This window comes from Carcharodon carcharias, chromosome 32, assembly GCF_017639515.1.
Source record: "Carcharodon carcharias isolate sCarCar2 chromosome 32, sCarCar2.pri, whole genome shotgun sequence".
Lineage (NCBI taxonomy): Eukaryota > Metazoa > Chordata > Chondrichthyes > Lamniformes > Lamnidae > Carcharodon > Carcharodon carcharias.
The window spans coordinates 10141471-10168774 of NC_054498.1; the positions used below are offsets into that span (position 1 = coordinate 10141471).

Below are 27304 nucleotides of genomic sequence, written 5' to 3' on the forward strand. Positions count from 1 at the left end.
CTTAATAAACTTGCATGTGCAGCAAAGGCAGAGCTGTAATTAACTGCGTAGCCAAAAGAGGAGATAATTATCAAACATCCAGTTCTGGTCGCTAAGAAACAAGAGAGGCATTCAACTACTGGGGGCAGCACAGAGGAGAACCACAAAGTTAATCCTCACTATCAAGGACCTGAGTTTGTGGAAATAATGGCGAAACATGGGTTCTTCAGGCATCTGAGAGCTGACCTTATGGAAAGAAGGAACATATTTGCATTCGTATAGCACCTTTCACAACTTCAGGATATCCCCAAGTGGTCTCCAGCCAATGAAGTGTTTTTTTGAAAATTTAGTCACTGCTGCAATGCAGGAAGACTCTTGAGGGTACAGAAAAGTTAACTTAAACTATTACTTTGAATTATACTGCTCAAGTCAAACAGGTTCAGCTAGTAAAAAGGTAATTTTAGGACCGAACTCAGAAAATAATTCTTCACACAGTGATGAATGTCTACAGTAAATTTCCAGACACAGGCAAAAACCCTGGAAACACATAAGAAACAATTGGACACCAGGGAGACGTCACTCTGGTTATATGAACTAAGATAGGCCATCTGTAATTATCTTGGAATCCTAAGTCAAAAAGTATATTATAAGCCCTGTAACTAACTCTGTAGGTGTAGCAAGAAGAAATTGCTTTGGGTTAATTCACTGGATTATCTCGTATGTTGACAATAGGTGGCTTAACTGACATTTAGTTCTTAAGATTGCACTGGCAAGTCTATAAATCACCCTGGTAAGTCATAACCCAATTTTAGCAACCTCAACTGGTATTTTTAACCTCTTACAGGTGTGTTCCAGAAGCTAGAATGACAAGTTCTCACTTGCTGAAACTTTAGGAAAACTTTAAATTGACTTTCTTTCGAATGCTGTATATTACACAGCCTTCAGGGGAAAAGCAAAAAGTCAATTAACACCAATTGTAAACAAATTAGATCTTTGCAAAGCTCAATGAAGAGCATCCTTCGGGATAGAACAGGTGCGCTTTTTTTTTCTTTGCCAAGCACGCTTTTGCATTGTAATTGGAACTAATTCGGTCTGATACCTAGAGAGCTTGTCTTCAGAGTGAGAATTGGAATGTGGGGAAATGTGATAGTTTAAAAAACGTACCCAGCACTTTGTTGGTCACAAGGCCGGACTTTGCTAAAGTTGATTTCCCTGCTCCCCAACACACTCAGATTACAAAACCATTCCCGCCCTCACTGACACTCCTCTGCCAATTCCAGTAATCTCCATGCATCTGTGAATCAACATTAAGATCCCTGACCTGTTTTTTAAACCTTTCCTGCAGACTCACTCCAATCTAAATTGCTTATTTCTACCAGCCAATTATCTGTGTACACATGATGGCCCATTTCCTGATCTCTCTAACCCACTGACTGTGGCCACTCTTGTAACTTGCCCTCTGACTATCTCCCACTTTCAAAGGCCTCCTCAAAACTCTTCTTCAGATCTCCGCTGCCTCAAGAGAGTCATAGGTTTTCCTGCTTTTTCTCACCGTCTCCCCTCTGCTCTTTCAGACTTCATATAGGGTGTCACAAGGTACAGGATGCTTCTCCTGCCCAAAAGACAACTGCGTAAGTTTTAGTTGTGTTCTTAGAAAACCAGAAATGAGTTCCAAGTGTTTTCTGAACACCAAAAACCAGGAGCCACATGGTTAAACAATGTCGCAAATCTCAACGAAAGCAAATCTGTCATCCTTCCAAAATCAGCTTTCTGTTGTGTTTAATTTTTGAACTGGGATTCAGCCTGTGGGTGGATTAGTAATGGATTTGTTTTGAACATGGGCAGAAACAATTATTCTGTAACAGGGGACAATGCAGCTCATCTCTGAGCATGTAACACCCCTAAACACACCGCAGTTCAGTCTGGAAGGCAGCACAATAATAATAGGCTGCTATTTGGTAGACTGTGGCAGCAGCAGCAGAAGTGGTAATGATATAATCCTCACCACTTAAACCACCCACGCTTAAATGTGGCAAGCCGGGTGAACCGATTTCCGTTAGAACTACCGTTACCAACTCACCGCTTACCGCGTATTCAACATGCTGGCTATTTTGGACAGATTTGTAGTAAGTAGCTTGCAGCTCGTTTAGATGTACATTTTTAATTATAAAAGTAAATCACATGACTATAACCCAACCACACAGGTCAGTCACAGCCAATCCAAATCAGCCTCTTTGTAACAGACAGTTTCTGTTAAGGGCAAGTTTTGGGATGGGCAACAAATGCTGGGCTTTTAAAAAAATTCCATCTTTGATATTTAGAATCATAGAAAGCTGACAGCACAGAAAGAGCCATCCAGCCTAATCCGACTTTCCAGCATTTGGTCTGTAGCCCTGCAGGCTACAGCATGTGAGGTGCATATCCAGACACCCTTTAAATGAGTTGAGGGTTTCTGCCTCTACCACCCTTTCAGGCAGTGAGTTCCAGACCCCTGCTACCCTCTTGGTGAAATAATTTTTCCTCATCTCCCCTCTAACCTTTCTACCAATCACTTCAAATCTATGCCCCCTAGTCACTGACCTCTCTGCTAAAGTAAATAGGCCCTTCCCATCCACTGTATCCAGGCCCCTCACAATTTTGTACATCTCAATCAAACCTCCCCTCAGCCTCCTCTGTTCCAAGGAGAATGACCCCAGCTTATCCAGTCTTTCCTCATCGCTGCAATTTTCCAGTCCTGGCAACATCCTGGTAAATCTCCTCTGCACCATCTCTAGTGCAGTTACATCCTTTCTGTAATGAGGTTCATCATCTGCTAACTAACGCTTCTGAGCTTCAGTGACCAGGTTCCTCAGATGTAGACAGTAACTGAGAGGAGGAGGTCAAAACCAATAAGCAACAAGGAATAAATCAGAGTGTTCCTTTTCTATTTGAAGTATCGCTGACACTACACATAGAATGGATCCTTCAAGACAGCTTGAGATTTGTATTAAACAAAGTCTCCCTCTGCTTTCTTGGGTGCACTATTTTGAAGAAGAACAGAGGAGTTCTCCTCAGTGTCCTGGCCAATATTTATCCCTCAACCAAATTGTCTAAAACAGATTATTCGGTCACTTTCACATTGCTAGTCGTGGGAGCTTGCTTTGTGCAAACTGGCTGTTGAGTTTCCTACATCACACTTCAAAAGTGCTTCATTGGCTGTATAGTGCATTGAAGTGCCCTGAGATTGTGAAAGGGGCTATATAAATACGTGTCTTTCATTGTAAATAATAGGCTGTGTTTGCCACCAACGCTGTGCATGTGCAGTTATACGCTGATGGTAGGCCCAGGTTAATGGCCACCATCATTATAGGGGGCAGTGTGCAAGAGAGCGCATGCACTCCTCCATCTTTATATGGGGCAATGTGTAACGTGAACCCAGCTTATTTACTTTCAAGAACTATATATCGTGCATCGAAATAAAGTGGCTGTCAGTGCTTCTCAAAATCATATTTAGTTCTGCAACGTCATTAATTCATTGATCCTTCTTAAACTGAAAAGGTTTCAGGACGTGACAGGTATTTTAATGCAGGATTCCAGAAACTAAGAGCATATTGTGACAACCGCATCAGAAAGCAAAATGAGTTGATGTGCTGGTGAACTGGTTTGTGCATGTCACTGGATTTCTGTGCATGTGCATATCAGCGTGGGTATTGGCAGCCATCACACAGTAAAGTCCTGCTGTTCGCGGGGGTTACGTAGCCGCAAAACCTCGCAAATCGTGAACAATGAACATGTTTTTAAATGGGACTCAATTCGATAGGTTCCAGCCATGTAAAGGCAGCATTGGTTTGGGCATTTACCCTACCAGCAGATTGTGGTGCAATTCCTTTATACGACAGATGGGGGGAGCCTCTGAGCAATACATTGGTGAAGATTTCAAAACTGAACAGAGCCGTCATTGCAGTCCTGGGCTGAGTCCGGGTTAGTCCCTTCATTCGGGCCGCTCTTCAGCTGCAGTGATTCCAGTCTCTGCTCACTCGTGGCTGCTGCTCTCATCTCCCCGAGCAAAGAGGAGAGAGGAGGAAGAAAACATGGATAACCGAGCATTGCTCACATGGCGATGCAGTGTACAAAATGCAAAGCATGGGTAAGAGAAAACACGAACAAGGTATTGGTGAACGGCGGGACTTTATTGCGTTGGCAGGAGACACAGTGTAATCAGTAATGGGAACTTTTTGATGTTGTATGTTAAGAAATAGAGATAGTTTAAATAAGTTATGTTGGCATTTGTAAGTGTTAGGAATGAGTTTTAGCTTTAAAGTTTAAGTTTGATTTGTACTTCTGTATCTCTGTGTTGAGGTCAAATTGAGTTTTAGTTTCACTTTAAAAAGGTGCCTGCATTTCTAATGAGGTTTTTTTTTACGACTGCTGCAACTAAGGTAAACAAACAAGGGTAGAAGAATTGGACTGTTGCCTAGCAACAGGGGTCCAAAGAGACAGGATCCTCCCATGGACACACACAGAAAAGCTAGAAACAGCAGTTTGTTTAGGAAGCTGCTGGAGTAAATTAAAAAGAGAGAGACTGGAGCAAGAGGGATAGATAGCCAGTCCCAAACTAAGGAAAAATCCCATAAATCCAGGGAAGTGGAAGAGGGAAAAGTCCAAAGACGACCTTATAGCCAAAGGAAGGACAGGAACCTGGAAAAGGTCCTGTTAAGTGAAGTTAAGAGTGAGGGGCAGAAAAAAAGACTCCAAGCTCCAGATTTAAACAGACAAAAGCTTCAGGAAGCAGATTTAAGGCGAGAACAACTTGCAAGAGGCCAGAAGGTCTAAAGAGATGGCTGAAGGTCTGTAACTCTTTGCTATGGGCATGTGAAGGTCTAAAGAGATGGCTGAAGGTCTGTAACTCTTTGCTATGGGCATGTGAAGGTCTAAAGAGATGGCTGAAGGTCTGTAACTCTTTGCTATGGGCATGTGAAGGTCTAAAGAGATGGCTGAAGGTCTGTAACTCCTTGCTATGGGCATGTGAAGGTCTAAAGAGATGGCTGAAGGTCTGTAACTCTTTGCTATGGGCATGTGAAGGTCTAAAGAGATGGCTGAAGGTCTGTAACTCTTTGCTATGGGCATGTGAAGGTCTAAAGAGATGGCTGAAGGTCTGTAACTCTTTGCTATGGGCATGTGAAGGTCTAAAGGGATGGCTGAAGGTCTGTAACTCTTTGCTATGGGCATGTGAAGGTCTAAAGAGATGGCTGAAGGTCTGTAACTCTTTGCTATGGGCATGTGAAGGTCTAAAGAGATGGCTGAAGGTCTGTAACTCTTTCCTATGGGCATGTGAAGGTCTAAAGAGATGGCTGAAGGTCTGTAACTCTTTGCTATGGGCATGTGAAGGTCTAAAGAGATGGCTGAAGGTCTGTAACTCTTTGCTATGGGCATGTGAAGGTCTAAAGAGATGGCTGAAGGTCTGTAACTCCTTGCTATGGGCATGTGAAGGTCTAAAGAGATGGCTGAAGGTCTGTAACTCTTTGCTATGGGCATGTGAAGGTCTAAAGAGATGGCTGAAGGTCTGTAGCTCTTTGCTATGGGCATGTGAAGGTCTAAAGAGATGGCTGAAGGTCTGTAACTCTTTGCTATGGGCATGTGAAGCAGTGGTACTGCTGATGGCTGATTCTGAGAGAAAGTGTGGGTTTGGGAGAAGATTCCAAGGTGAGGTCTTGAAGAGTGGAGATTGGAAACCCTCGTGCGAAGGGCAGAATTCAGTGAGACTTGTCAGCTCACGGTGTGACAAGCATCTGGGGGTAGCTGATGAGAGATCATAGCATCTGGTTGAGGTAGCATCCGTCACTTGGTTTCAGAGTGTGGTGTGTCTGACCACAGGTTGCCTATTGGTACATGGACATTAAAGTATAATATAGCTTTTGTAACTTGTGTTTTCCTTACAAATCTGTATATATCTGTAAAGGTATAGTTGTGGATGAAGGTGTACTGTAATATAGTTAATCTTTTCTTGTTTAATAAATGTTTTATTCTTTTGTTAAAAGTTCATCAGCTGACTCCTGTGACTCTGTTCAATTGTTACCCTCCACGTATTTAAACAAACAAATAAAAGTTAGGATCTATCAGGCTGGTTTCCACCCTGGGACCAGGCTTGTCCAGGGGTAACCTCACCTGAGGGTCATAACGATCTAGCCATCCAATGTGTGCAGCAGACAACTCACACAAGGACCAAATTGCCTGCCATTAGCGGTGGTGACTAGTTAGAGAGCCAGTGTGGCGAACGGAACTCTCCCACTCCTGAAATAATATAATAGTTTTATTAAACCTTGTTAGGTTGCTGCTTATGACATAATTGGGTGAAATTGGCTCACAGGGGTTTAGTTATTACATAGAACACAGGTGAAGCAGAGCCACTGCAAATATTATTGATCTGAACAGCTCTTAACTCCCCTCATATCATCAGCATTCACCATTGGGTTGCCAACATGTTTTTGAAATAAAATCATGAAGAAGAAAAAAGCAAAGATATCAGCAGTAAAATTCACTAATGGCTGATGTTTAAATCCCTATTATTCAGGAAATTCACCTTGTAAAGATATAAATTGCATGAAAAACACAAAAAACAGAATAATTTCCAGAATTAAAGCAGAATCTGCCTTGGGATCAAGCGCAATTAATGTCACTATATAATGCTGCAGGTGAGATTCAACTCAATCTTTGCCTTAATGACTTTACCTCCCTTAGTTTGTTTTGCAATCCTGGTGCCTAAAGGTTACTGCTTGCCTTATAATTCAGTCAAGATACTTCTAAATCTGTCTTTATCTCCCACAACAACTCATTTCCACTGAGGTCAACGTCTGCCCAAATGCTAGATTGTCAAGTGTGATTTTCTTTACTCATCTGAGAAAGTTAACCATTAATTCAAGACAGCTAAGTTTTCTAGACATCAACAAGAGAGGGAGGGGGTGTGTTTCCTTTAGGAAACTTGTCTTTCCAAAGCTATTTCGATGAGAATAATTTCCACCACTCCAACTACATCTGGATCACACACAAGCATTGAGGCTAGACACACTCCACACTCAGACCATGGGTCTTGTTTCACTTTCCTCCACTGAAACCCCAAATCAAGAATCTAACAGTCCAAGATTTTAATCATCACTGTCCCTCTTTCTCCTCCGCAACCTCATGCACATTTTTGATCCAAGTGCAACTGTTTGTGTATCTGGCCAGCTGATACCATCGGTTATTCCATCACCAGTTACGATAACAGGGAAAGCAACAGGTTGGGGCAAGAGAATAAAATTACGATCTTAGAATGATACAGCACAGTCATTCAGTCCATCATGCTTCTGAAAGATCTATCCAATTTGTCCCATTTCCCAGTCCGGAAATATTTCCCTCTTTAGTTATTTATCCAATTCTCTTTTGGAAGCTACTACTGAATCTGCTTCCACCGCCTTTTCAGGCAGCACATTCTAGATCACTTAAAAAAAAATTCTCATCCTGTTGCTGCTTCTTTTGCCATTTACCTTGGATCTGAAGGCTTACAGACCCTTCTGCCAGTTTCTCCTTTGGTTACTCTCTCAAAACCCTTCAGGATTGGGTGGAAGGCATTAACTAAATGCAAATGTTAGAAATATGAACGCAGAAAATGCACAGCAGGTAAATTCACTTGTCACAAGTTGTGACACTTCTGCTATATACTCGGGTTTGAAGGAGAGACACATTACACGTCATAACCTTTCCTTTTGCTTTGCAGATGCTGACTAACCTGTTTGCATTTCTAACATTTTGTGAGCAATAAGACTTGCATTTATATGATGCTTTGCATGACCACTAAATGTCTATAGATAACGTAGTACTTTTGAAGTGTAGTCAATATTGTGATTAGATTGTGTATAAAAATACACATCTGCACGCACACATTGAGACACACACAGGCACACGTGTGTACGCAGAGACACACGCACATGCAGACAAGCACACAGACACAGACAATAGATAGTTTTAAATTTGAATGAGGCTGGATGGAAAGTTACACTTTTCTACTTTTGATACTGTGAAAAAGAGTGACAATGAACCAAAGAGGACACAAGTTAAATACATGACAAAAACTGCGGATTTAGTTAATGATAAGTACCATATTAGCTTAGACAATAATTTACATGCAGTAAATTACAGCTCACAGAAATTAAGCCTGTGCTTGATTTGCCAGAAAACCACCAAGACATTTCTTAAATTACTAGGTGCACAATCAAGGGACATTGCCAACGTAAATCTTCGGCATCATCACAAGGAAGATGCGGATTGTTCAATGGAGGGCTGGCTGGAGTTGTTACATGGAGACGTATTAAAAAATATATACAGCACACCACAGTTTCCATGCCAAACTCCCCTGGAAACAAAACGTCAATCTCCTACAAAACACTAGTGAAGTGCAGGTAAAAAAAATAGAGTTCTGGTATCAAACACACGCATCTACTGGTGTCTGGGAGCAGGTAAGAAAGCATAAAGGTTACTTTTTAACTACAGTATGACATGTTATTAACCATACAGTAAGCCTGATCCATTGTAATTCTAATGAAGGAGGCTGGGAGGTTGCAATATGGTCTGGTTGCCAAACGTGTGCTGACAAAGTGATTAACATGGAGCTGTTTACACTTCCAGAGATATAGGAGCAATGACTAACCCCAATGTTGCAGCTAAGCCAGAAACGGCACTTAAAAGCTGGGCAATGTCAGGTTTCACAATAATTGCAGGTTCCCCGATTGCTCAATTGATAAAGACAGCGTGTAGCTGTGCCATCAAGTTTCACGCCCAATCTTCAGTGTATAAAGAGATTGCTGATCTTAAGACAGTAGGGATGCTGCAATGGGACTCAGCATTCGTGAATCACAGAGGGGAAAACAAGGCAGAATTTCTACTGGGAAGTCAAACATGGGCATTTAAAGACTTGACAACTGTTTTCCCCCAACCACCACTCAATGTGTGTGATGATGCCACTGGACTCTGTAATTCAGACCTCCAGGCTAATGCTCTGAAGACACAGGTTCAAATCCCACCAAGGCAGCTGGTGGAATTTAAACACAATCAATACAAGCTGAGAACATAAAACTATCCTCAGTAACGGTTACTGTGAAACTATCATCGATTGTTGTAAAAACCCAATAATGGTTCAATAATGTCCTATAGGGAAGGAAATCTGCTGTCCTTAGCTGGCCTGGCAGATACACAGCAATGTGGTTGACTCTTAACTGCCCTCTGAAATGGTCTAGCAAGACACTCAGTTCAAGGGCAATTGGGGGTGGTCAATGAATGTTGGCCTTGCCAGTGACATCCACATCCCATGGAAGAATAAAGAAAAAAAGTCTAGGTACACCCAGATAATTGGGAAATGAAATTATATAGCACCCTTGTGACCGCAGGATATCCCAAAGCACTCTGCAGCTTATAAAGTACTTCTCAAGTGGAGTTCCTGTTGTCATGGAGGATACATAGAAGCCAATTTGAGCGCATCAGCTCCCAAAAACAGGAAGGCGATAAATGATCAGGTAACGGGCTGAATTTTCACGCAGACGGAGGCGGACTCTGTCTGCACATAAATGCTGGCCAAGGCCCGAACCCAGTCTCTGCCATTTTTGCAGGGTGGGATGGGGGGGCAATGGTGGCGGGTTCTAAGCAGCACATCATGTGTCACGGAGGCAGCTACCCATATAAACCAGCAACTTCCTCCACTCTTCTGATTTTGGTGAGGTAGAGGTTTTTGGAGAGGTAAGATACCTCTATGGATATGGTCCCAGGACACCTTTGCGAGAGGTCAGGTGCCCTTTGGGATTCTTAAAAGTAGACATGATCATGCATAACAAGTGCATAAACCCATTGGAATTGTCAAGGGACTTAACTCTGCTGGGCTTTAATTCTTTTTAATGAAAAAAAGTCAGCGCTTGATATTTCACGGTCTGTTGACATAAGCCTGATAGCTATTTTAGGATTTGTGCTGAATGACTGATCTTACAACCTGATATTATCACAGTGGGGTGCTTGCTAACTAAGCTGTTTGATTGACAGCTCCAAGTGGTTATAGAATAGAAATGTTTGTTTTCATAAGAGTTTAGCTGAAAGAATTTCAATTTTTTAAAATAGTGACATCATCAATAGACACAACTTTATTCTATGTCAGCATGGCTTCTGAGGTTTGCCTATGGTAGATACTAGGTGAGTTGGCATGGAGAGGGTAAGGGCAAAGGGTAGGCATGGCTGGCATGCATCAGCACTAAGTTGGCATAGAGGCTATGAAGGGTCATGGGGGTGGGTTGGGGGCATGGGTTGGATAGAGGGTGATAGGATGGCATAGGAATATGAGGGGCCATGGGGGGAATGGGTGGGCAACATAAGGTGGCATGGGTTAGCATAGATGGTGCATGGGGAGTGTGCGAGGGGATTGAGGTGGGATGAGGGGTGAAAGCTAGAGGGGCGTTTTATGTTTTGATCATTTTAAAAAATAAATTCAACAAAGTGCCAGTGCACAGAGGGCAGGCCTTTGCCCGGCCTGTCTCCACACCTGGCAGCCTCCGCAATCATTCAGGGGGTGGAGGGCCCGACTTCTAATCCAGCCCACCACCACCCCTCCATCCCCCTCGAATTCTAATCCAGCCCACCACCACCCCTCCATCCCCCTCGAATTCTAATCCAGACCACCACCACCCCTCCATCCCCCTCGAATTCTAATCCAGACCACCACCACCCCTCCATCCCCCTCGAATTCTAATCCAGACCACCACCACCCCTCCATCCCCCTCGAATTCTAATCCAGACCACTACCACCCCTCCATCCCCCTCGAATTCTAATCCAGACCACCACCACACCTCCCCCACCAATCACCACCACCCCCACCCCCATCCCCATCCCCACCCCCCCAATTGCAACTTCTGGGCCTCTTTTTCTCTGGGTCGGGTTCGTGGAGTCAGGAAATGTCCCGTCTCCTGACTAAAGAGTGAAAATCCAGGCCAAGGTGTTTGTGAGATGTTGACTGAGGGCACATCTGCCTTCATGAGTCAGAGTTATACAGCACAGAAACAGGCCCTTCAGCCCATCGTGTCCATGCTGGTCATCAAACGCCTATCTATTCTAATCCCATTTTCCAGCACTTGGCCCGTAGCCCTGTATGCTATGGTGTGTATACTATGCTCATCTAAAAACTTCTTAAATGTTGTGAGGGTTCCTGCCTCTATTATCCCCTCAGAACTGTGTTCCAACCACCCTCTGGGTGAAAACCTTTTTCCTCAATTCCCCTCTAAATCTCTTGCCCCTTACCTTAAATCTATGCCTTCTGGTTACTGACACCTCCGCTAAGGGGAAAAATTTCTTCCTATCTATGCCCCCCATAATTTTGTATATCTCTATCAGGTCCCCCCTCAGCCTTCTCTGCTTTAAGGAAAATAACCCCAGCCTATCCAGTCTCTCTTCTTGGCTGAAACGCTCCAGCCCAGGCAACATCCTGGCGAATCTCCTCTGCACCCTATTCAGTGCAATCACATCCTTCCTATAGATAGGTTGCCAAACAGCAGTGGTGGGGAGGTGGGATGAACTGTTTTCAACGATTTCAGGAGGAAGCAAGGGAATAAAAATGTTTGTATATTTTAATTAGAGCCCAAGCAATTTATATTACTATATTTATGATCTAGCATGAATCTATTACCTTTAAGCTTCTACGTGATAGTAATGCACATTTTTAAACATACTATACAAAGCAGAATCTCAACTATTAAAGCTCTTTATTTCAATGCATAACACTGAAGCGTGCTCTTACTGCCTATGAGGTTACCATATTTCTGACCAATGAGTGTGCTATTATACAGCGGGCTGGATGTCCCCTGGTTTATAGTCAGATAATGATCTCATGCTTTGAAAATGGAGTTAACCATGTACAGATTTAATGTAGAGACATAAAACCATTGAATTCCAAAATTGCCAATCCAGCAACATGTACAGGAAGGAAAGGCATTTACAGTTTAGATTGGTTTATTGAGTGTGTGACACAGAAACAGGCTACTTGGCCTAACCTGTCTGTGCTGGTGATTTGTTCCAGACGAGCCTCCTCCTCACTTTCTTCCACTAACCCCTTCAAAAGGTTTCAAATTTCTACTTTCAGAAGCTTTGATTTTTATGGAATGGTAAAACTGCTGCTTTATGATCAAATCTCACCACACCGATGGGTAAAAATTGGGCCAATCTGTACAATGTCCCTCCAGGAGCGAGCGAATGAGAGCGAGCGAGCAATGGAGAGCGAGTGACCGAGAGCGAGCAAGCGAGCGAATGAGAGCGCAAGTGAGAGAATGAGATAGAGGCAGCTAGTCCTGCATCTGAAGCAGAGAAACTGCTGACCCTGTTGTCCACCATTCAGGATCAGATTGAAGAGACTGAATTCATGAAGATTTAAAGGAGGCTGGAAGATTAGTCTAGCCTGAGCTAGAGGGAAGGAATCTTCAGTGTAATCCTCAGTGAAAATCAGTTCTGGGATTAAAGTTACCCAGAAAGGAAAGGTGTGGAGAATAGCTTTGGACTGGGTCCAGAAGAATAAAGAATCTCCTTAAAGGACAGCGTAGAGTAAATTCGTTGGGTGAGATTTTCAGTTGTGTTTAAGTCACATAGGGATCTTTTCTGTTGCTCAAAGTATAAGTTGCCTACCAAATATAGTCCATATTGCTTTTAGTTTGTTCGTTACAGTAAAAGTCTTAAAACTCAAAATCTTGCCAAGTGATCCTTTCAGTCAGTCACTGGAAATTCAATTTTTTTCCCCAAAGTTATCAATCTCTACAGAGATCGTAACAAGATATAAAAATGATACAATTGGACCTAGCTGGGAAGACAATGAGATGCTGGAAGAGATTGCAGACTCTCAAGGAACCATGTCAAAAGCTGAATAATGTCAACCTCAGGATGAGGAGAGTTTTTACTGTATCAACATCTCAATTGCAGTTAAGAGTGAGATTTAAATATGAGGCTGTACAGTATTGTGATAACTAAAATTTCCATCCAACTGACCTCAATTACAAAACCATTTGAAGAAGCTTTGTGCTTTGGCTCCAATCACGCAGAAGCTCTCTCTTCGGACTTTCTGCAGGGGGACATGTCTATGGTCGCACATGCAAGCTAGTATGAGGGTGGAACATCAATAAAATTGGACAAAAGCAGAATGGCACCAATTATTGATCAGTAATTCTCATTTAAACACTCGAAACTAATGATTTCAGTTCACCAGCTCGAGTGCAGCTTCTTCAGGTTCTATTTTTACTTTGAGTGAAGTTTGCTATATGCCTCATTGTAAGGTGACCTACATTAGTGACATCAGCAAGTAGTGCTTTCACTTACTGGAACCTGATTCTGAAGCAATAATAAGTGCTCCTTTTGCAGGTTAACGCATCTGGTGCAATATGAGTAAGTTCAATGGAGAACAGAATAATAGTTCAGCCTCCATAAAGTACCTTGAGGGTGGTGGAAGTGGAAATTTTCTACGTTAACTGACTTTGGCATCAAGTGTAATGAAATTATGGAAAGGGTATCGAGGCTCTGGTGAAAGTGAAAAATAAATGTACAAGGGTGACATCAGAACTGAAAGGTTATAACTATCAGATTGAAAGATTTGAACTAGGCTGGGGTTCTTTTCTCTAATAAAGGAAAGACTCAGAGGTTTTATTTTATTCATTAATGGGATGTTGGCATCACTGCTAGGCCAGCATTTATTGCCCATCCCTAATTGCCCTTGTTCAGAGGGCATGTAAGAGTCAACCACATTGCTGTGGGCCTGGAGTCACATGTAGGCCAGACCAGGTAAGGACGGCAGATTTCCTTCGCTAAAGGACATTAGTGAACCAGATGGGTTTTTACAACAATCGACAACGGTTTCATGGTCATCCTTAGACTTCAAATTCCACCATCTGCTGTGGCAGGATTCGAACCCAGGTCCCCAGAGCATTACCCTGGGTCCCTGAATTACTAGTCCAGCAACCACACCACTACGCCATCTTCTCCCTGTGACCTCATAAAAGGCGTTAAGATTATCAAAGGTTTGATAGGGTGGATATAGGGTAACAGATGTTACCACTCATCAAGATCAAACCTAGAGGACATCAAAATAAAGTAGTTACCAATGCATTCAATAGGGAATTCAGAACTTCTTTACCCAGAGAGTGGTTAGAATGTGGAACTTGCTGCCACATGGAGTAGCTGAGGTAAATAGCATGTTAGATAGACAAGAGATAGAAAGGAAGCAGTGATGATACGGTTGGATGAAGAGGAGCGTGAGGAGGGTCATGTGGAACATAAACACTGAATATGAACCAGTTGGGCCAAACCGCCTGTTTCTGGGCTGCAAGTTCTATGTAGCCTAAGCTTCGGAGGGTGTGTTCAGATTTCCTGAACTGAACAAAAGTAACTTTTTGTGGAACAAGTATCCAATTGTGCACAGGGCGCGTGAATTGTTCACCATTCTGCGGGTTTCCTTGTGCCCTAACACAACTACTCCAGACTGAGAGAAATCCTGCTTGGTTAGGGCAGTTAGTACAGTTTCTAGTTGTGGATGTGTTGCTTTAACAAGGTTGGAGCCCTCGAGGTGATAGAGAAGAGGTTTACTGAGATACTGTCACGGATGAGAGGCTTCAGTTACAAGGAGCACAGGCAGTCAACAGGAGACCTGATAGAAGTGTTCAAAACAGTGAGAATTATTGATAAGGTAAAAAGGAAAAACAATTAGGCTGTGGAGGGGGAGGTGGTGGCATAGTGGTATTTTCACTGGACCAGTGTTCCAGAGACCCAGGGTAAAGCTCCGGGTTCGAGTCCCACCATGAGAGATTTTGAATTCAATAAAAATCTGGAATTAAGTCGTCTGATGATGACCATGAAACCATTGTTGTAAAAAACCATCTGGTTCAATAACTTATCCTTTAAGGAAGGAAATCTGATGTCCTTATCTGGTCTGGGCTACATGTGACTCCAGACCCACAGCAAGTGGTTGACTCTTAAATGCCTTCTGAACAAGGGCAATTAGGGATGGGCAATAAATACTGACCAAATCCCATGAACGAATAAATCATTTTTTAAAAAATGTCTTCAAGAGGGTGGAAACTCAAGATTATCACTGAAATGGACAAAGGGAAAGGTCAGGAGTTTTTAGAAACAAAATTCAGAATAGGTTTTAAAAGCAATAAGTATTTGAAAAAAGTTTATAAATAAAAAAAAAGTGTGAGGGAAAATGCACGGGGATGGGGACCAAGTGGATTAGTCCTTCTGAAGAGTCAGCACAGCTGCAATGGGCTGAATGGTCTCCTTCCACGGTCTAAGGTGCCTTGGATGAATGACCTGAGTCCAAGTCCTACATTGTCACCAGCTGCTATGAAGCACACGGCACTCATTCACTCACTGCGTCTACACTTAAGCTGAGGCACAGCTGAAATTCAAAATTCCAGGTGTGGCAAAATGCACTGCACAATTATGCTGACCACTGACTGCGGTTGTACGAGGCAGAAATAAAGATTCCTGCCTCCTACCCACTACTGCTTAATGCTTTGTCACCATCTACTGCATCTCTGTAGAAAATGCAAACATGAAGAGAAAAAGCAGGAAGTTAATTGCGGGCATCTTCCCCCTCAATTTACATGGAACACAAATACATTTTTTTTTTTAAGTGTACCTATTAACGCAGTTACCGACTAAACATGCTCGAATTTTAAGAACTACAATAGTTTCTGGTTCTGTTTCTGACAACACACTCCACACAAGTTTGAGGAAGCTTTTCAAAGTGTGGAGAGGTGTAAAAACCTGGAGGGGCAAAGGGAGATAGTCCCAGGATATCAGAGCTGGCTGGAAGCACTGGAACTGATACACCCCCATTGTCTCAAAATCGTCAGACTGCTTGCCCTACGTCTGCTACAAGGTGAACAAAAATTTGCTTATACTAACTATCAAGTTTACTGAAGCTGCTTTTTTCTATCCCTGCCAATTACTTGACTCACTAGCCACAGACTCCATCCCTGTCCCTGGCAACCTCCTGAGGCTGAACCAGACTGTTTGCAATCTTTGCGTCATATTTGACCCTGAAATGAGCTTCCAACCATGTATTGAGGCCATCACAAAGATCACCTATTTTCACCCATGTAACATCGCCCAACTCTGCCCCGGCCTCAGCTCAGTGGCTGCAGAAATACCTCATCCATGCCTTTGTTACCTCTGGACTTGGCGATTCCAATGTTCACCTGGATGGCCTCCCATGTTCTACCTTCTCTAAACTTGAGGTCATTAAAAGTTCTTGCTGCCTGAATCCTAACTAGCACCAGATCCTGTTCACTTATATCCAAGCTCGCTGGCCTACAGTGGCTCCCAGTGAAGCAACACCTCAGCTTTAAAATTCTCATCCTTGTTTCCAAATCCCTCTTTGGCCTCAGCCCTCCCTATCTTTAATCTCCTCCAGTCCCACAACCCTCTGAGATATCTACGCTCCTCCAGTTCTGGCCTCTTAAGCAACCCCGATTTTAATCACTCCACCATTGGCGGCCATGCCTTCAGCTGCCTGGGCCCCAAGCTCTGGAATTCCCTCCCTAAACCTCTCCATCTCTCTACCCTCTCCATCTCTCTACCCTCTCTTAAGAAGCTTCTAAAAACCTCTCTCTTTGACTAAGTTTTTAGTCACCTTCCCTAATATCTCACATAGCTCGGTGTCATATCGTGTCTTATAATAATCTTAGGATGTCTAATTCGTAAAAGGCACTACATAAATACAAGTTGCTGTTGACGGAGACAGGGAAACAGTGGAAGAAGAGAGCCCGGTAGACTAGTCGGAAAAGATGAGTCTCAAAGGTTAGCGATGCATTAGTGAAAGTATGCTACCTGTAGCCTATGGCTCTTCCTTTCAAGTGCTCTTTCAATGAAGGTCAAAGCAAAGCACTGGGAGAGCCTTTGGCCTTCTAACACAGCATGTAAATGTGTAAGTGTTTTATCTTCCATGACATGTTCTTTATAGATTTTCTACAGATGTTAAAGTATTAGGTCTATGGGGTACTATTGATTACTTTAGGCTGCAATCCTGACTGTTTGAGCAGAGAAAACTGTATTGTGACTCCAAGGATGGTGGAAGAGCCACTCTGTAAAATTACCGACAACTTAGTATAATATTCAGCACAAGGAAATTAATTATTTTACAGCACGCTTCAGCAAAGGCTGAACCAGACTGTTCTCAACCTTGGTGTCTTAACCGTGGCTATATTTTCTCATCCTTAGCCACTCTGCACCACAAAGCTTACCCAGGTCATGGGCAGGCAGCTAGTGGCACCCTGTGACCAAGCACCAGATAGTATATAAAAACATCTAGCTCTCACCAATAAATGCTTGAGGGAATTCAGGAGAAACTTCTTCACTCAAGAGAGTGTTTAGAAAGTGGAACTTGCTACCATATGGAGTAGTTGAGGTGTATCACTTGATGCATTTAAGGGGAAGCTACATAAGCACATGAGGGAGAAAAGAATGGAAGGATATGCTGATCGGATGAAGTACGATGGGAAGAATCTTGTGTGCAGCATAAATACTAGCACAGGCCAGTCAAGTCAAATGGCCTGTTTCTGTGCTGCCAATTCTATGTAACTCTAGAAATTAGTTTCTCTTGAATTGGGGAATCGGAGAGTGGACAATGTCCAAAATCTTGTTCCCTTCCCACGGCACCTTTCCATGCAATCGCAGGAGGTGTAACAGCTGCCACTTTACTTCCTCTCTCCTCACCATCCAAGGCCCCAAATGCTCCTTCCTGGAGAGGCAGTGATTTACTTGTACTTCTTTCAATTTAACATACAATATTCACCACTCACTAGGTCTCCTTGGTACTGGGGAGATCAAAAGCAGATTGGGTGACTGCTTAACAGAACACTTCTGCTCAGTCTGCAAGCATGACCCCAGGCTTCCAGTGGCCTGTCATTTTAATCCTCCACTGCTCCCACGCTGATAGCTCTGCCCTTAGCCTACTGAGGTCATCCAATGAAGCTCAAGGAACAGCACCTCATCTTCCAGTTACACACTTTACAGCCTTCTAGATTCAACACTAAGTTCAACAATTCCAGACCATGAACTCTGTCCTCTATTTTGATTCTGGTTTTTTTTTTTGACACATGCCAGTTTGAAGCTTTTTTGCATGCTTCTGTGTTCATTATTCTGTGTTCATTATTCTGTGTTCATTATTCTGTGTTCATTATTCTGTGTTCATTATTCCGCCATTGACACTCACTCTGGGCAAATGCTTTGTCTCTTTACTACAGCCATTACCACTCCCTTTGCCTTTTGTTCCATGACATCTTTTATCATTTTATCTCTCTCGCCCTCTACCCTGTCCCAGGCCTTCCCTTCTGTTCTTCCTTCCCTCCCCCCTTTCGAATGTATAAAACCCATCACATTTTTACCCTCCTCAGTTCTGAAGGAGAGTCATATTAGACTTGAAATGTTAACAGTTTCCTCTCCACAGATGCTGCCAGACCTGCTGAGTTTTTCTAGCACTTTGTTTTTATTTTAGATTTCCAGCATCTGCAACATTTTGTTTTTATTTCAATGGGAAATTCCTGACTTTTGTCTGATAGTATAATTCAAATGGCACAGTATCCCATGTTATTGGCAGCCTCACTCAGTGGGTAGCACCCCTGCATCTGAGCCAGAAGCCCCATGTTCAATTCCCACTCCAGAACTTATTGGCAATATAAGAAGCATTCGTGACACAGCCAGACAGACTGTTAATTTGTATTATAGAACCTGAATATTGGTGAAAAGAGAGAGATGTGTTGCTGAAACTTTTGTTCTTGCACTCATCAGGACAAGCCCGAGAATGCCAAATTTCAAACATTTCAAATTTCTAAATAGTTATAATCATTTGAAATTTGGAATTCTTGTGTTTGTCCCAATGAGTGCAAGATGAAAAGCTTCAACAACATGTCTTTCTTTTCAGCAATATACAGGATGATAACCTGTTCAACATGCCAATGGCAGGCGGTAAGAGTTGGAGAGATTCTTGGTCGGCCACACTTGATATGGAGAAGGTGTCCCTCATGCTATAGCCACTGGGGGAGACGGTGGCGTAGCGGTAATGTCACTGGACTAGTAATCCAGAGGCCCAGGCTAACATCCTGGGCTCACAGCAACTGGTGGAGTTTGAATTCAATTCATAACATCTGGAATTGAAAAAGCTAGTAATGGTGACCATGAAAATGTGGCTGATTGTTGTAAAAACCCACCTGACTAACCAATGTCCTTTAGGGAAGGAAATCTGCTGTCCTTACCCGGTCTGGCCTACATGTGACTCCAGGCCCAAAGCAACATGGTTGACTCTTAACCGCCCTCTGAAATGGCCGCCGAGTTCAAGGGCAATTAGGGATGGGCAACAAATGCTGGGCGGCGCCCACATTCCATGAAAGAATTAATTTTTCAAAAAAAAAAACTTGTCTCCCTCTTAAACAGAATGAGATGCCTAAAGCCCCTTTCTGATTATGGCTGATTACGGACAGACCCCCATCTCATTATCTTCAAGATACTGGCTAACAATCATGCAATCAATGACTTACAAAGGCAAGTCCTTGTGCCAGGGAACGAAAGGGTGGCGGAGTGACAGTTGTTAAGCAATTGAAAGAACCAAAATGTTTATGGCAGCGAACCTTCCAATTCACTGATACAGCACCCACATCTGCACGCTGTTTAATTCTGCGAGCAGGAACAGGACTGAAGATACACACAAGTCTGCTTTCACCAACGTTGCAGGCCTTCAGCAGATTTTATTATAAGTTGTCACTTTTCATGTCCTCTTCACGAAGTTCAGATTACTGTCCTCGTTCAGGAGCTTTACAGGAGCTTCATCTCTAGTTGCCTTTGAACTGAGTGGCCATTTCAGAGGGCAGTTAAGAGTCAACCACGTTCATAGTCTTTGGATATTTCTAAAGCAGATGTAGGTAGATTCTTGATAAGCACGCAGGTGAAAGGTTATCAGGGGGTAGGTGGGAATGTGGAGTTGAGGTTACAGTCAGAGCAGCCATCATTTCATTGAATAGCAGAGCAGGCTCGAGGGGCCGAGTGGCCTACTCCTGCTCCTAACTTGTATGTTCATATGAATGAGAGTCTGGAGTCACGTGTAGGCCAGCCCAAATAAGGGCGGCAGATTTCCTTCCCTAAAGGACACTAGTGAACCATTTGGGTTTTTACAACAATCGATGATAGTTTCATGGTCACCATCAGTGAGACCAGCTTTATATTCGGATTTTATTACTTTAATTCAAATTCCATCAGCTGCCATGGTGGGATTTGAACCCATGTCCCCTGGGCATGCCCCTGAATTACTAGTCCAGTGACATTACCACTCTCCCCTGTATAGTGCCTTCATAGTATACATCTCCACTGTATAGTGCCTTTCACAACCTCAGGGCATCCCAAAGCACTTTACAGCCAATGAAGTACTTTTAAAGTGGTGTCACTGTTATGACATAGGGAAAGCAGCAGCTAATTTGATCAAAGCAAGCTCTCACAAACAGCAACGTGAAGACCAGATATCTTTTGTGACGTTGATTGATTGATAAATATTGGCCCTGGACACTGGGGAGGACTCCCCTGCTCTTCTAAAAACAAAAGGGCAATTATGGATGTAAGGTTTTATAAGATGGTGTTTTAATTCATTTCTTTTAATCAAAGGCAAAATACAGCAAGTGACCTCCTAATGCCGGTGATGACCCGGGTGCCTTGGGTACTGGGGCCCAAGTCAAGTCCTATTGAAACACAAGTGCTAGATTTAACAACTGAACACAAAGGCAGAAGCAGCTGGCCTTGCTCTTTGTTGACTTACTGTCTCAGGGTGCCGCCAGGGGGGCAGCAAGAGAGTGTGTCACAAGGAGACACACAAGAAAATAACAGCTGATGTGGTCAGCAGGGGGAAAAGGCTGTTCTCTGTTAGGTACCAGGCAGAATGCCAGCAGAAGCTTGTCCTCTGGTCGAGGAGATGGACTCTGCGGAGATTTAAGGGCACTGAAAGCTTCAACCCGAGATGGCCCAGGAGGAGGAATCACCAGCTTGGGCCTTGCTGCAGGAAGCTGGTTCAGGGATTCTCAGAAGACTGAGGGGAAACGACTTTCAATGGACACTGGTCATCATGACTCAGTAGAATGGGGACAAACAAGCCTGTTGGAAACAGGGCATAACTTTCAACTGGTTCCTGTAAAGACTACAATTTTGTGAAGAGTGCAGTGCCACGTAAAACTTGGTGTAGTGATTTCGGTCGTGTTAGGAAACTAAGGGGAGGTATCTTTTCTGCAGCTTAGTACAATTGTTGCCCACTGAGTAACGTTTAGTCAGGTTGCTTTTCGTGTGCAGGGTAAAAGTTTTAAAACATGAAACCTCGCCATGTTGTCCTTTGAGTCAGTCACTGGGAATTCAAATCTCTTTGGATAGAAGTTATTGATCTCTTGGGGATTGTAAGAAGGCTTTGAATGCAAAGTTTTCCCAAAGGCACCATTCATAGTGTATTCTGCTTTCACTGCTCCCCGGAATTCCAAAGCAGCCAAGTTTCAAGCTCCAACTCTCTCTCTGTTCTACCCAACCACACCAGAGATGCATTCTGACAAAAACAGAAAGATGATAGGTACCTTATCTCTTGCACTTGTTGAATCATCGCCTTCTGACCGTTAAGCACCAGCATCAGGCTCTGGTGGGAACCATCGGCATCCTATCAAACAAAGACACATTTAAACAGAAGAAATGCTGCCCGTGGTTTGTGAAGCAAAGCCAGCTCAGTGTAGGTTTCTTGCAGCTACGTGTGGTAAAGCAATGGGAGTGGGTTCATCTGAATTGTTATCTAAGATCCTCAATGGTTGTCTCTGGTAGTAACTACACCACACGGACTACAGCGGCTCAGGGTGGCAGCTCACCACCACCTTCTCAAGATCAACTGAGGGGGGGAAAATCAATGCTGGCCTAGACAGCGACACCCAAATGAATAATGAAAATACACAGGCTTACTTTTTGCGAGCTCCCATTAGAAACAGCCAAGGAAAAATCGCAAAACCTCCACCAATATCTCTGGCGTCAGCAAATAAATATTGAAATGAATTGGTACATTGACTTAAACTTTATATGTAGCCCCTGAGAGACTATGGATGCGCCTATTCAGCCCATGCAGCTAAAGGCTTATAAATCCCTCCTCTGCGTGATGTGTGCGGGTGGGTGAACCATGGTCAGTGTGGGAATCAGAGTTGCTGTGGCAACATGCACTTTTACATGCATGCTGTAGTCTGGAACTATGGATAGTGAAGGTAGAGGCTCCAGCACTTTTTCCATCACGCAGCTGACCATCATAGAATCACTCCTGCTCTTACCACAAGAACACAAGAAATAAGAGGGGTAGACCACAAGGCCTATCGAGCCTGCTCTGTCAACCAATACGATCATGGCTGATCTTGGGCTTCAATTCCACACCCCTTATTCCTTAATTCCGAGAGACCAAAAGTCTGTCTATCCCAGCCTTAAATGTATTCAACAATGGAGCATCCACCACCCGCTAGGGTAGGGAAATCCAAAGATTCACAACCTTTCGAGTGAAGTAATTTCCCCTCATCTCAGTTTTAAATGATCGGCCCCTTATCCTGAGACTGTGCCCCCGTGTGTTAGACTCCCCTGGTCAGCGGGAACAATCTCTCAGCGTCCGCCCCATCAAATACCTTTCGATTAGATTGCCTCTCATTCTTCTAAATTCCAGAGAAAATAGACCAGAGAATGCCATTGGTGTGTGTTGGAAGAATTTGCAGGTTGATACTCATGTTTGGCTGCATTATGAAAACACTTCCTTGGCCATCAGGTCCTGGGTGGTACTTGAACCCAAAGCTTCTTGATCAGAGGCAGGGACACTGCCCACTGTGCCACAAGGCTTCCCTCACGTTCAGTGTACTCATTATCAAACTGAAGGCATTTAGTTGACTTTGGACACAACATACGAGGAGTTTGGGAAACATGCAATTGTGTTCTGGTATCAATTCCAGTTTATCTGGACTCAATTGCACCTCCACCAGCATTCACAATTATGAGATCAGTTTGGCCCATTTGATCTAATCTTCCCAGGATAGCAACCCTCCCATCTCCCAGTTACTGCAGGAAGGAGACTGAGCCCTCCTTAACCAAAGGGGAGCATTTCCAATTTACAATGATATATATTGTTCCCAGTGTAAGCGCTGCACCTTGAGTAAGCTTTTGGCTAACTAAACAATCCCAACACCAGCAACTTGTCCAGCAAATTTATCGCCAATTAGCCAGCACAAACCTTAAAGAAAATGGTAACATTTATGCTGACAGGTTTGAAGATGAGCCCTCAAAACCCAAATACGAATGTTCAGCAACTACTGGATCTGAAGGTGACAATACTAGCAATGTCCCTTTAAGGCCACATAGCCCAGTGCAAGAAATGCCTCTTGAAGAATTGAGCCATTCCAAAGGAGTTAAAATGTAAGATCAGAAGAAATAGGAGTAGGCCATTCAGCCCTTTGAGCCTGCTGCACCAATCAATGGAAGCACAGCCTATCTTCGACCTCAATTCCACACCTTCTTGATCTACCCCTTGCTTCCCTTTGTACCCAAAAGCAGTCCAACCCTGTCTTGAATGTATAAAAGAGACAATTTAATAAGTTCAGTAAACTCAGGCATTTCATTCCTGCAAAGGTTTACTGTACAGCAATCAACAACAGTGACCCCGGGCAGACTTTCCTCCACACAGAGCTGAGGTTAGAGTGGCTGAGGCCCAATGGCAATATTCTCACTCCCACTCTGGCTGAGAAGGGCTAACAGCAGTGAGCGGAGGTGAAATCTGTGGCCTTCCTGTATGTCTCTGTGTATGGTGCCCACTGCACATTTGTGTGTTGGGGGTGGGGGGGGGGGGTGGGTGGTGGGGGCAGTTCTAAAATAAAATGATGAGATCCTGCATTTTTTTATGTCAAAAGCTGCATCTTTCACAGCAATTCATTCTTTTTGTACGCAGTGGCAAAAAAATAATTTTCTTTTGGGCTTCAACACAAATTTATTAAACATGAATCTTGTGTGTGTATTGGTTTAGATAATGCTCGAATCATAAATTATAATCCCAGTAATCTCCAAGACAAAGCCTCTTAGAGTGGGGCCGCAGAGATATACAAACAAGATAGAATATTCAGGATTATCTCTTGCAGGAGCAGCACTGGATTTCCATCACGTGTGTACTGAATAATTACATGAATCCAAGAAATCGCGTCTCATAACATAACTGTGGAAGACTTTCATATATTTAATATATGAAAGACTTATAAGCTAATTGTTTACTCAATAACCTGGAATTTATCTTTTCTTTCTTTTTTTTTTGGAATGTTTAATTAACACGATTACCTGCAAAGTAACCCAGAGGATTAAAGGCAGTAGAAGCTTTTTCACTGATGTGGAATTCTGCTGCTTTTCTTCCCATGTTTCTAATCATCTTATGCACCATTTAAAAGGCAGAGCCAGACTTGAGGTGCCTGAGTGCTCCATGTGGAATACTTACTGACGTGGTTTTGAGTGGATACTCTTGTCTCAAGTGTCAAAAAACAGCCTCAGCTGCACAAACAGTGCTTCTCTACCTCAACAAGATACAAAATACTGATCCATCAAAGAGCTTCAAGGCAAAACACAGCATCCCTAATTTTTATTTTACTTACCTTTAGGGAATTTCCTCTCTAAGCCTCTCTGCCTCTCTCTCCCTCTCTCATTCTCACTCTTCCGATAAGATATTCTAGAAAGCTGACCTCTTTGATCAATTTTTTGGGCAAACGTTCTAATAGCTCCTAAAGTGGTTCGGTGTCAAATTGTATTTGATGTCCCTGTGAAGCTCTGGGACAGTTTGCCGTCGCTATATAAATGCAACCTGCTGTTGTTGTAGAAAGTAGGTTCTCCACACACAAGGATGCTGTTCAGAAGCCAATTACTAGGCTCTAGTTCCGCAAGTGAGGCATTAATATTGGGAAGGTGATTTCGTAGTTAGAACAATTCCAAATGACACTGGTTTTAAAAAAAAAAGCACACTCTCTACAGATGCTGCCTGACCTGCTGTGTATTTCCAGCATTTTCTGTTTTTTTTAATGTCAGATTTCCAGCTTCCTCAATAATCTGGGAAAGAAAAAAACATTTTTCTCATGTTGGAAAACTGAGCTGCATAATTACTCAGCCAAGTCTGAGTGGGGGGAGGGGAAACCACAAAATCTGAACAAGCAGAAGAATCGATCTCACTGCCAACGTTTTGAAGTGTACATGCTGCAGGGATTTGTCACTGTGACACATCTGCTCCACAAAGAGTGGATCATTGCAGCACTCCCCATGGGTAATGTGATGACAACAGTGTAAAACAGCAGAGCGAACAGAGCTAACTGTCTTAGGGATGCAGGTATCAATTCGTACATACCATAGCAACGGAGCTTCCTCTTGGAAGCAGCTAAGTTTGAAAAGAAAACCTAAAAGCCATGGAATATCTTGCATTGGACGAGGCCAGGTTAAACTGATAGGACACAACGATAGAACCAGGTTGGCACAGAGCTTGCAACGTGAATGGCAGGGGAGCAGGGATAAAAATAAGCTAAAACAGAACTTCTCTCCCCAAAGTTTGTGTTTGACAGTGAAGAGGGCAGGCCTTCAACATGACGAGCATCAGGAGGTAAAACATGCAATAAACCGTTAACGCTTGGAAGGCTGCCTGCCCTGTAGCAGAAAGCGTTTGGAAATTTAACCACAAAGAAAAGGCTGCTTGTTTTGAATAAGTTGACTGGATTAGCCCAGACTAAACACGAGCGCATTTTCTACATGATCTCAGCAGACATTTACCTACACAAAGGTGTATACCTATTAATTTGATGTAAAAGATGGTCTCATATTCCATTGATTCCTCTCCCATGCCCATCTGGTGGGTACCTCTGTATCCACTCTCTTATGTCCATGTCTTATTAATTACATTCTAAGGTTTAATGACAATTGCATTGTTGAACAGGTGATGGGTATTTGTACGCCTATAAACGGAGATAGATAGCCCTTGCCCGCTGCTTGGACACGCCCTGGCGGCCTTGTTGCCATCTGGTGGCAGAGGTCCCCAGTGGAGGATTCTCTATGCCAGAGTCCTCCCCCTTACCATCAGGGACCTGGGGTGGAGGGTGTTGCACACAGCAGTCCCATACAACGTAAGATGTGACGGTTCACTAGTTCCCAAGATGCCTGTGTTTTTTTGTGGCCTTCTGGAGTCCGTGGACCACACGTGTGTTACTTGTTGTAGGCTGCACCCCCCCCTCCCCTTCTTAGTTATTTGAAAAACCTTGTGCTTTTGTTTTATTTGCACTTCAGTCCCATGCTCTTGCTCCTCGGACAACCAGTGCGGAAGGGGGGTGGGGGGGGTGGAGGGGGGCGGGTGTGCCAGGAGGGAGGAGGTCCTCCTCGTGAACCTGCTCCTGGGCCTGGCCAAGTTGGCCATTAACAGGTCCAGGCAGCAGGCGATCGAGGGAGTCGTCTGGCCTGACCGTCTGCCCCTCTTCCGCGGCTACGTTCACGACCGGGTGTCCCTGGAGAGGAGTGTCTGCTGGCACCATCGAGATCTTCTGTGCTTGGTAGACACCGTGGAGACTGGGATGCTTTATTGGCCCCTTTAATCACATTTTGATTGGGTGTTTGAAGGTTTCCTTTAAGATTTTAGTATTCTTTTTGCAGTATCCCTTTAAGGGGCTGCCTTTTACTTTGTCCCTCATTTTGTTAATTTAGTTTAATTGTTTCAATTAAAGGAGTTACAAATGGAGATAGCTGCGACACTGTGAGGGTTGGAGTAGTGTTGACTGTGAACCAAGTCAATAAACTGTCTCCAGCAAAGAAGGCAACTGTGTCTCAGTTTTAACTTCACCAATAGGCGTGGATCCGAATAACATCCCAATGTCAGATTGACTCACTTTTGCTGCACTCTCAACTCCAGGTCAGAAATACATCCAAACCTCGCATTAGGATTTCAGGATATAACCCCAACTGGAACTAACAAAGTACAAGTGAAACAGTATGTCCTGGCAAACATTCCTCCCTCAACGATCAAAAACAGATTCATCGAACACTCATTTCGTTAAAAGAGGTAGGTAGGTTTTAAGGAGCAACTTCAAGGAGGAGAGAGAGGGAGAGACATGGCAAGGTTTAGGACCGGGGCAGCTGATTGCATGGCCACCAATGGTGGAATGAATTAAATAAGAGATGCTCTAGAGGCCACAACTGGAGGAGTGCAGAGATCCTGGAAGGTTGTAGGGTTGGAGGAGATTACAGTGATAGGGAGGAGTGAGGCCA

General features: G+C 43.5%; 1 protein-coding gene across 1 annotated transcript in view; it reads right to left on the minus strand.

Moving 5' to 3' along the window:
• The window catches only part of LOC121272090 (protein ERGIC-53-like), a 67647-nt gene that overhangs the window by 17129 nt on the left and 23214 nt on the right, over positions 1–27304 (minus strand). The window contains exon 10 of the mRNA XM_041178532.1: positions 21601–21680. Coding sequence (XP_041034466.1) covers positions 21601–21680 — 80 coding nt within the window. The remainder of the gene's footprint in view (positions 1–21600; positions 21681–27304) is intronic.